The sequence below is a fragment of the Aulostomus chinensis genome, chromosome 1 (assembly GCF_037954235.1).
Source record: "Aulostomus chinensis isolate RoL2024-O1b breed Wild chromosome 1, RoL_Achi_v1.0, whole genome shotgun sequence".
NCBI classification, from domain to species: Eukaryota; Metazoa; Chordata; class Actinopteri; order Syngnathiformes; family Aulostomidae; genus Aulostomus; species Aulostomus chinensis.
In genome coordinates, this window is record NC_141320.1 from 31,991,074 (window position 1) to 32,002,400 (window position 11,327).

Consider the following 11,327-nt stretch of genomic DNA (forward strand, 5'->3'; position numbering starts at 1 on the left):
CTCTGTTGTCTGATGGGGCAAAGTGGTTCCTGATGGTCCAGGGGCCAGGATGTGCTGCTTCACAGCTGTGGGCCGGTGCTAACAATGAGGAGCTGAGAAAGAGAAGTTCACGTGAAATCAAATGTTTGGAGAACCAGAAAGTCCCAGCAGGTCCAACAGACATTCTGGAAAATAAAGGACAGAAACGCAGGACTTTTTGTGTTCAAAGAAGGAGAAATGGGCCTCAATGACAAAGAGACAGTTCTTTATTTTGATGAGATTCTTCTCTCCTACACAAGAGAGTGACAGTGTCTGCTGGCTTTGACCTCCATCTTTCCACTTGGATCTCATGTTTCTGGCTGCGTCTGAATTGTCAAGTACCAACCTACGTCCTCCTGCTACGACCTCCAGCTACAGCCTCCTGCTACAACCTGAACATGGCGGCACCACTCAGACACCCTAGAAGATTGATGGTGAAGCACGACCTCTGCTGGCAGAGCACAGGTACCGCAATTAGGTAGACAGCACCAACGAAAGCTCCACCTGCTGGCCTGACTGTGGTACTGCACTCCACTCTGAACGCACCCTTCATTCATTCTCTATTATTAAGCACACTAACGCACCTGTACAGGTGTGTTCACACACGTCACGTTTGGTGTGAACACACCTTTAGTCATCAACAACGACTATAAATGGTGGTGTTGCATAAGAATGGGAGACTGTTGGTGGCGCTAACTTGACTTGTGGGTCCACACGTTTTTAGGGGACGAAGAAGAAGTCCGCGGTGCATTGTGGGCCATAGGTAGCTCGTAGGATGCACCTGAACCGACCTACAATGTGGGCGTGTTTAGGCTGGAATTTAGGTTGAGAAGTAGGTCGCTACTCGCGCCAGTTGTGGTTTCGGACAGCCTCCGACCTGAGACCTAGGAACTGCCTACTTGGCAGTTCAGACGCAGAACCAGTTCCTGAATCAGTCACGTGGCCACCGCCGGCTCACGAGGCTTCGAACGTCACCACATACGTCATCAATACGCGCTTCACAAAACGAGAAGAAGACGCGGGAAGCTTTGAACACAACAAGGAAAGAAGGAGAAGTCCGTGAAGCCCCGGCCTCGGTCTTTGTCTCCTGAAGGCTGAGTGGCGCCGGTAGAACCTCAACATGTGCGCCGCGCAGCTGCTGCGGGTGTCGGTCCAGGAGCGGATCCTCGCCGCCGCTGAAGACTTCCTGCTGCAGCTGGGAGAAGGAGACTCAGCGGCTGGAGTCCCGGTGCTGAGAGCGCTGCTCACCGAGCGGCTGGCGGCGGCCGCGGAGCAGATCGTGGCTCTGCTGGAGGAAACCGTGGCGGAGTACGAGCGGGAGAACCGCCGGCAGAGGTTGCTGCTCGATGCCGTGCTGAAGCCCCGAGTCAGGCTGGACAGAGCAGGTGAGTCCCCGCAGGGACCTGCTGGGCCCCGAATTCAGTCCAGAAAGTGGAGCTGCAGACGCCCTCAGAGAGCATTTTAGGGGATTTTAGGTGTAAAAAGCCATTTCCGGGTTGTGTGTGAACGTCTGAAAGGTAAAATGTAAAAATTCAGAGGTCAAAATCAAAGGGTAAACTAGTTTTTCTGTGGATTGTTGTCCAGCCTTCTTTTGTAGTTTTTACCCTGTCCTGTTCAGCAGCAGCATCCATGTTCCTGGTGCTTTGTTGGACTGAAGCAGTTCTACTCTGCTAAGGAGGAACCTGATAAACTCCTCCTATCACCTTCTGTGTTGAACTTTATTAGGAATGGTGTTGGTTCATTGATGAAGCTACCAGACTGAGGCTCAGGAGAGGACAGGAAGAGAGAGCAGGGACAGGACAGGAAGAGAGAGCAGGGACAGGACAGGGAGGACAAGGGGGGGGGGGCAATAGGAGAAAAACAAACAAACAAAAACCAGTAACAACAATAACAACAGAGAGATCGAGAGTTAGATCGGAAATTCTACTGGTCACCAAGAGACGAACTATAAAAATAGACCAGAGAGAGAGAGAGAGAGTAGAGCCAGCAGGTATTTCTTCTCAGAGTATTACAGTTCTACAACACAGAACAACAGAAGTTATCAGTCGAGAAAAACTCTCACTGACCTGTCTTTGTAGCCAGAGAGGCGTGTATTTTGAGACCAGATGTGTGTGTGTGTGTGTGTGTGTGTGTGTGTGTGTGTGTGTGTGTGTGTGTGCGCTACGCTTTGTCTTGAATGCGGTGGGTAGCTGACTGTAGCTGATGTGGGGGTCCAGAACATCACACCCCCAGTCCAGGATAGCAGGCAGGTCAGGACCAGGGCACCCAGAAACCCCCTGAACACAGGGAGCCCCAGGAACCCCCCCCCCCCCCAGGCCACAGGCCCAGCCCATGCCCGCGCTGGTGCAGTTAGGAAAAGGGGCAGCAATGGACCCACTCCCTGCCCCAGCTGCCCCCCCATACCAACATGGGCGCAGGGTGTGTGTTGTGCGTGGGAGTGTAGATGTGATGGTGTGGATGACTAGAATGTAGTTAAAATTCAGGGAGGCACCCAGGGCGTGGGAGCGCCGCCGGTTGCTTGTTTGTGTGCCATTTATTCTTTTTTATATATAAATATTAATATTAATATTGGCCCAGACGTTATGTGTGCCAGAGAGCTAAGTATTTCCTGTGTAGGGGTTTTTTGTGTTGTGTTATTTTTTGATGGGTCCATGAGGATCATGAAGTGAAAGAAACAAAGACCTGACGCATCAGTGGATCTCAGGAATCGTCACTCCAGGGCTGGAACCTGAGGTGTGAGTCACTGTCAATGGTCAATGTTAAGAACACTCCCATTGACAGGCATCAGAAGCATGTTACCATTGAACTGAACCAAGACAAGACCAAGCTGAGGGGACATTCACACTGTGTTGCTAATTCCTGCTAACTGAGTCGTGTGTGACAGGCTGGCCCAGCATGCTGTGCATGTTGGTGTCCTTGTGTCGTTCTTCTGTAGGCTGCTACGGTGCTACCTTGTTAAAAGATGATCCTGTACACTGGAAATTATATCAGCCCATTAAAAACAACCTTTTTTTCTCCACTGATCATCATCATTCCACTTCTCCCAGTGGCCAGCACCTCCCTGGCTGTGAGTGTAGGTGGGCTGACATGTTTAGCATCAGTACAGGTTCCCTCTGGTTCTAGGGACTGAACTCTCATTCTCCTACAGGGTCTCATTCTAGAAATGAACATTCTGACTAGCAGATGTGATCATGAATGGACAAAACCATTCAGCAGAGGGGACCTATGACCTTTGACCTGGGTGACCCAACGTTGATCCAAGCATCTGAAGCCAGTGTTTCTGTTCCCAGTTTGCTGACTGGTCGTCAGTAGCAGGACGTCTCTGTTCATTGAGTTGATTTCTGTTTCTGTCTGTTGCTCCGCTGTTTCAGAGTAAAATGAAGAGATTTCTGATGTTGCTGTTTGTGTCCTGCAGATGTGGAGCAGCTGCTGGTGATTAAAGAAGAGGTTCCCCCTGAGCTGCAGGACCCAGAGCCCCCCCACATTAAAGAGGAGTGGGAGGAGCTCTGGACCAGTGAGGAGGGAGGGCAGCTTCAAGGGCAGCAGGAGGCTGATATCACCACGTTCCCCTTCACTCTGGTCCCTGTGAAGAGTGAAGGGGACGAAGAGAAACCTCAGTTCCCACAGCTTCATCAGAGTCTAACTGAGGAGAACTTGAAAGAAGAGTCTCTGAGCAGCAGCCCAGTTCATCCTCTGAAAACAGAAGCTGATGGAGAAGAGTGTGGAGGACCAGAACCAGAACCAGCCAGCAAGGTAGATCCAGATCCACTTGTACAACCCCAGACTGAAGACCAGATGTCAGACTCTTCTGAAGCTGAGCCTGAAGTCAGTGAGGATGATTGGGTCAGACCTGATAACACGGCCACCTCTGAGCACAAGGAACCCTTTGGCTCAAGGAGGAATTTGCTTCACAAACTGAGCCCAGGACAGGAAGTGACTCATTGCAGCTCAAAAGAGCAAAAAGTAAAGACTGAAAGAGAATCAGAGATCATCAGGAACGTGACCTTTGGTCCTTCTGAATCTGAGACAGAAGTCAGTGAGGATGAGCGTCCCTTTAGGTGCTCAACATGCAGTGAAGGTTTCAGTGTCGAAAGGAGTTTGGATAAACACATGAGAACACACACTGGGGAGAAACTGTTCCCATGCTCAGTTTGTGGCAAAAAATTCTCACGACAGGAAAATCTTAAGTCACACATGAGAACACATGCTGGGGAGAAACCAGTTCACTGCTCAGTTTGTGACAAATGGTTCTCAGAAAACACATGTCTGAAAACACACATGAGAACTCACACTGGGGACAAATCGTTTCTCTGCTCAGTTTGTGGCAAAAAATTTTCAGTAAAGGGAAGTCTGAAAAGACACATAAGAACACATACTGGGGAGAAACCATTCCCCTGCTCAGTTTGTGGCAAAAGATTTTCAGAAAAGGGAAGTCTGAAAATGCACATGAGAACGCATACTGGGGAGAAACTGTTCCCATGCTCTGCTTGTGGGAAAAGATTCTCACGACAGGAACATCTTAAATCACACATGAGAACACACTCTGGGGAGAGACCGTTCTCATGCTCAATTTGTGGGAAAAAATTTGCACAACAGGGAAATCTTCAATCACACATGAGAACACACTCTGGGGAGAAACCATTCCCCTGCTCAGTTTGTGGCAAAAGATACTCTGTTAAGGGATGTCTGAAAACACACATGAGAAGGTGTCACAAAGTGACAATGGATGAGGAGGAAGAGAGGCAACTGTAGACAACACGTCCACCACCATGTTGTCGGTCCATGTTGTTGGTCTCCTTCACACAGGAAATATCCAAGCAGGATTACTGCAGGAACAGAGACCACCTGACTGGTCTCTGGTTGGGACACTGCAACGAATGAAGGAAGGTGAGTGGATTATGGTCAGTGTAGACAACGTGTCTACATGGAGAACAATGATGAGAACACACAGCTGAGAGACATCAGTCTTGCTGAGTTAGTTAACAAAGCTCCTCAGGTCAGGAAAACTTGAGACGACACAATAGAGAAATGTCCTTTGTCCATCCTGTGTTGTGTGACTGAAGCTGAGGAGAAACTGAAACTAATCATGGTGGTGGAGGCCAGATTGAGGGTTGTGGTTTAGAAAGAGTTTTTGAAAGCAGAAGGGAAAACACAGCAGGAAAGAGACAGGATGAAGCTGAAATCATGGAGCCACCATTGGACAGGAGGGTGTGAGGGCTGATCTGATTTCTCTGAGGTCACCATCAAAGATCCACTTGGCACCAATTACTGATCTTTATATTGATGTATTGATCCTGATCAAACACTGAATTGTCTTTGAGATGTGTGAAAATAAATGAGTGGGCGGAGTCTCTGATATCAGTGATGTCATCCAGCTGATGGAGAAATATGGGACATCAGCTGGAGCCTCCGGTGAAGTACCTTTAGTAGTAGTACACATGCAGTATACGCTCAGTACTGGCTCCTACACTTCCTACTACGCTCAGGCAGGGTGCTGTGCTGCTGGGCACCACTCAAACAAACACATGGTTCCTATGTGAGGAACTGGTTGGATTTCCGGTGTATCAGGACCAGGACTGAAGTTGGTCCCTGACCGTCCTGGAGGGGCGGCTGTAACACAGGATGAGTTTTCACAGTGAAGGTCTTCTTCTTCTACAGCTGAATTAAAGTGTAAACAGTCGTCTCCACACCTTTTAACTGTCTTTATAAACTTGTCTTTTAATAAACTTTCTGTCCTCTTTTAAAGTTGTCAGTGCTTTTGTTTCCATGTAGAGGCTCTACTTGATCACCACCCTTGTGTTTGACTATTTGGAGTGGATGTTCTCTACTAGGAGTGCCACGATAGGTCGTGCTAGAGCTGTAAAACTGTTTTGCGATAACTGATAGGTCATTTTTCTAGTCATACACTCAAGGGCACATTTCAATCTCTGAAAAAGCCATTCTTCTCTTCTTGACTGTAGTCATTTATTTTTAACACAAGATGGCGCTCTGAACTATGTAGTGGTCTGCACTCTGACCCGCGTCAGTCACCCCTCCCTTCCTGTTAATTTGTTGACATTTCGGAGCGAGCACATGGAAGATGGACACTAATTCAGACAACATTGAAATCGAAGATGCCCCCATTTCTTTTAAATCCCTTGTATGGCACCATTTCGGTTTCCCAGTTGAGAAGAAAAATGGAGAGCGAGTTGCAGACAAAACAAGAACGATCTGCAAACTTTGCAAGACGATTTGCCGTACACCCTTTCCAACACGTCCAACATGCAGTCATATGCAGCGCCACCACAGAGAAATTAAATTAGCGCCTGCTACTGCAAACAGAGCATCACTCCCCAAAGGCCAGACGACGCTGACAACCAGATTTGCCCCTCAACTTCCACCATCAAGTCCAAGAGCGATGGCAATTACACGGGATATTGGCTACATGATCGCATATGGTAAGAGACCATTTTCTATTGTGGAAGATCCGTCGGTCAGGCGTTTACTCAGGAGGATGGACCTGAAATACACTGTCCCATCACGTACGCATTGTAGCACTAAAGTAGTCCCTAAAATCTATGAAGAGAAGAAGGCCAGAGTCAAACAGTCCCTTCAAGAGACAGAAAGCATCGCGATTACAACGAACGGCTGGACTTCAAGAAGCACAAAGAGCTACATCACAATCACAGCACACGGTATCAACAACGACTGGGAAATGGAAAATGTGCTCCAAACGCGTCCCATCTCCGAGTCCCACTCAGGTAGGGCTGATGCAGTACTGCTGGTTAATGCAGATTATTCTTGTTTTGTGAAAATTGCTTTGTGAAGCACTTTGTTACTTTTTCCTTGAGAGATTTAAATAATAAACGTACGTATTTACTGATCGGCGTCAACATTGCAGACGTCCTGTGTAAAGCCCTTGCTGAATGGGAACTTCAGAGGGCAAACCATGTGATCGCAATCGTCACTGACAACGCTCGCAATATGAGGCCCTGCTGAGGCCGAGTTGGAGTACAAACAGAAGCAGTTACAGCTGCCATCGCGCAAGCTGGTCACGGATGTACCAACTCGGTGGAACTCCAGCCTGGACATATTGGAAAGATATCTGGAGCAGCAAGCCGCCATCGGAGCAACTCTCACCAGCCCTGAGATCAAACGCAACGCCCGGGACGTCAATACCCTGGACAGAAGAGACATCTCACTTGCCGAAGACCTGGTGAAACTCCTCAAACCCCTCAAAACTGCTACTGTGGTCATGTGTGACGAGAAGGCTCCCACCGTGTCTCTTATTGTGCCACTCAAAAGCATGATCGAACAGGTAGGCCTAATTTAAATGAATACTACCACTGCTTTTTATATTGTTCTTTACCTGTTTTCCCTGTTCTTATTTTTGCTTTGTCTGTTTCAATGCTTTGTGTTCATATTGTAAGTGCTACAACTAAAGCAAATTGTTATTTATTGTTTTTCTAACAGAGCATGGCGCCACAACCAGATGATTCCCCTGCCATAGCTGAAACAAAGAGAGAAATCCTCAACAATATCTCAGAAAGATACAGTGGGGATGTGTATGACCGTCTGCAGGAGTGCACAGCGCTGGACCCCAGGTTTCGGGGTCTACCTCAGCTAAACCACGACCAGCGTGAGGCTGTCTACCTCAGGATCCAGGAAACAGTAAATCTGGTAGGCCCATGTCTTTCTTCTTTTCATCTTCCACAATTCCTTTGTTGGTTAACCGTGTGTGTGTGTGTGTGTTTCGAGACAGTTTCAGAGTAAATGTGTGTTGAGGAGGGGGGCTTTTTTGCTTGTCTAAAGGAAGGATCATGCACTGATGCCAGTCTTTCTACTCTTAGACCACAGATGAGGAGACTAATGCCAGGGGAGCAGCCGGTGAAGATCCGCCAGATGAAGGACAGGGGGCTGGGCTGCAACTGGAAGAGCCTGCTTCCAAGAAGACAGCACTTGAAGATCTACTTGGGGACTCATTTTCTGCTGTGCCAGAAGAACTGTTCAGAGAGGGAGTAGAGAGAGAGATTGGCATGTACAGAAGAGAGGCATCCATCCCACTCACCAGTTGCCCCTTGAAGTGGTGGAAAGAGAACTGTTTTCAGTGTCCTTTGCTGTCTCGTCTTGCGAAAGCTTATCTTTCCATCCCTGCTACCTCAGTTCCAAGTGAACCTGTATTTTCAACTGCAGGGGACATCGTTACTGCCCAAAGATCCCAACTGCTGCCAGAAAATGTGGACGTGCTAGTATTCCTCAAGAAGAATGTGGTCCTCCCTCCTGACGAGGCTGGGGCATGTGGCTTGATACCCTTAGCTCTGTGATGAGCTTTAACAAAGCCTACTGATAATAAGTGATCATTGATCATTGATCAGCCTACTGCTAATTGATATGTTGGCATTTTGAGTTTTGGACGTTTCATAGTAACAGTTAATTTATTTTTTGTTGTACTTGTTCAATTTCTGGAAGACACACTATTCAGCTGAGTTTGTAGCAAAATAATTTTACTTTTAAGGAAAGAAGAAACTGATGATGCATGCTTTTAGTTAAGTTTGTGAACTACTTGTGTCCAGTTTATTCATAATGGTTGGCCAGGCTTGCCTGTTACATAAAGTGTAACTAAATTGAAAAATATGGCAAAAGCACTTTTGTTTAATATTTTGTATCTTTTAAATAAAATATATTCCAAAAAATTACCTTAAAAAAACATTTCTTTAATATCGTATCGTATCGTTATCGTGACCTCCATATCGTGTATCGTACCGTACCGTGAAATTAGTGTATCGTGGCACCCCTATGAGTTACTAAAATGAAATTATACTGCAGAATAAACAACAAATACTGATGAATCTCTGGTGGAAGTAATGACCTGGTTCTCTATGTGTTAGCATTCATGGTGCCTGCTAAAAATCCTACACTCGTACTTTAATGCCACTGATCGCTCATGGAAACCCTTAGATGGCAGCTCAACACTGGGAATGGGAAAAGATTTGCTTTCAAAGCAACTTGTGATGTGTTTGAGTTCTGGAGCATCTCAACATTTCAGAAATGAAGGTGGAGATTAGTAGTCAGTATGAAGTACTTTGGGTATTTTTGCAGTAACTCAACATTTGAACATCTTTAAACCTTTATTTTGAAAAACGGGTTCATTCCTTTTTAAAATGTCTGATTGTGTTCCTATGAAGAAATGTATCTTTGAATGTAGCCTCTCATTAAAGGAACAGTTTGGTGTTTGGACAATGACGTGGTCTTTGTCACGATCGCTGTTAGCAGGAACTAGAATTTTGCTGGCTCCCTGCTCCGCCCGTCCAGTCCCACGGGAGTAGGAGGGCGTATGCATGGCCACATGACCGTCTCTGAAACCTCTGATGAATGTTGTTGTAGATGCAACGCTCAGTGGAACCACACTGATGCCTGGAGGTCAGCTCGGAAAAGACTTCAAAACAAAAGCAACCTTTTTGTTGTCAGTTATTTCTGGATTCTTCAGGTTCCTGTGGACCAAACAGCAGCTAAGAAGGTAGTGTTGGTGTCTCTGTTCCTCTCCAGAAGCACACAACTGTTGACAGAAAGCTTGGCTTTCCAAGAGAACACACTGACACTGATGTGGTAGCCCTGAGTGTCATGATTGAGAAAACCTTTGTCGTAGTTTTCAAAGACCTTCTGCCCTTGTAGGAGAGTTTTAGGCCTTCCTGGTGTTGCTGGACAGGCGGAGCAGGGACCGAGCAAAGCTGTGGTTTCTCATCATGGAGAAAGTCACTGACAACATGACGCTTGGGCCCAGAGTTCAAATACTGAGCCTTTCCTTCAAGTATTTCTACATCAGTTCCTTTTCTCCACATCAAAACCACTATTTTGACAGTCAAACACTTCATCGGACAGTTGTATAAAATAATGGCTGCATTCCTACTTTGCCAGGTTGCCTTGAATGTGGCGTCACTTCATGTTCTGACACTCTGCTGGTTTTTCCACTGTAAAGTGAACATTTTTAACAAGAAATATTTGTTCACAATTCACTGAAATGACTGTTCAATGCCACACATTTACAGACCTTTGTGTTTCATTGAAGGTTCATGTTTGAACACTGAACGTAGTAAAACCTGTACTTTAATGGGAAATCCCTGTAGATGAAATGGAACATTCCAGAACTTCACTTTAACACTACAATTACAGAGCTTCTGTTTGAATGGAGCTGTTGTTCATGGATTTTGATGTACGATGCTGAGTTTTCCAATGTCCAATGATTTTTTTACCATTCCAATCCTCTAAAGTGATGGACTGATACTGTCAATATGCAGAAATTCTCTATTGTTCAAAGTACAGATTCTGTGTTTATACATTGTCATAGTTTTTATACTTGGAGAAACCAGAATCTAACAGGAAATCACTGTAGAAAGTTGGCTCAGTTTCATAAAGTAACAACTAAATAGCTTCAATTGACAGTGATTGACCTTAAACTTGGCTATTTTGATGCACTATGCTTGCTTTTCCACTGTCAAATGAACTTTGTTAATGGGAAATTCCTGCTCATAGACTGGTTTGTTTCATAAATGAACCAGTAAGAGCCCTGAACTTAGAGAAGAACCTGAAAGGTCCTTGTTCTTCATGTGTTTTTACGTGATGGGCCTGTTTTCCTGCAGTTGAAAGCACATTTCTCAACACTAAATGGACTGTAATTTCATCAGTTGGGACTGTGAAAGCTGCTGTGTATTTTACAGTTTCTTCCATGTAATTTTGAGGAACAGTTCATTACTGTAATTTTACGGTACCGTCTGGAATCTCTGCTGCCAGACTTTTTACCGTTTTTTTTTTACAGTGCAGGCATCGATTCAACCTTCTTCCTCAAGTAAAGTACAGGCACTTCAGTGTACTTGTACATCTTCAGTATTGTCTTTTGTTCCTTTGCAGTGTTTGCTGCTTCAGTTTCATCCATGGTTCAACGTTCACATGGCAGATTAAATCAGAAAATCCAGCCACATGAGACACTTGACAGGTGTTGATGTGGACTGAAGTGTCAGCAGACCTCTGGTCAGGGCGGCCACCTGCTGGTTTGGTGCCATGAAAAGAGGCCAGGCAGGGTTATGAGTATGATTTATGTATGACAAATATAGGAGGACAGAGAGGAGGAGAGAGAAGCCCAGAAATTTGCTTCATGTGGGCATTAAAGGACAGATCCTGATCAAAGAGAACTCCTAGGTTCCTTAGGGTGGTGCTGGGGGCCAAGGTGATACCTTCCAGGGTACCTGTCTCATTAGATAAACTTGTAAAGTGTCATGAGATAACTTCTGTTGGGATTTGGCACAAAATAAATAAAATTGACTTGACTTGACTTT

General features: G+C 45.9%; 2 protein-coding genes across 2 annotated transcripts; both read left to right on the forward strand.

Annotated features, from left to right (window-relative positions):
* The first annotated feature begins 4,128 nt into the window (after nucleotides 1-4,128).
* On the forward strand, nucleotides 4,129-4,770 carry LOC147271254 (uncharacterized). Its single transcript, XM_086205781.1, has one exon. It carries the CDS (start codon nucleotides 4,129-4,131, stop codon nucleotides 4,768-4,770), a length of 642 nt encoding a protein of 213 aa, XP_086061907.1.
* A 1,645-nt stretch (nucleotides 4,771-6,415) lies between these two features.
* On the forward strand, nucleotides 6,416-8,019 carry LOC147271255 (E3 SUMO-protein ligase ZBED1-like). The gene is made up of 4 exons (XM_086205787.1): nucleotides 6,416-6,758; nucleotides 6,987-7,315; nucleotides 7,471-7,677; nucleotides 7,855-8,019. Exons 1-4 carry the CDS (start codon nucleotides 6,416-6,418, stop codon nucleotides 8,017-8,019), a joined length of 1,044 nt encoding a protein of 347 aa, XP_086061913.1.
* Nucleotides 8,020-11,327: the final 3,308 nt, after the last annotated feature.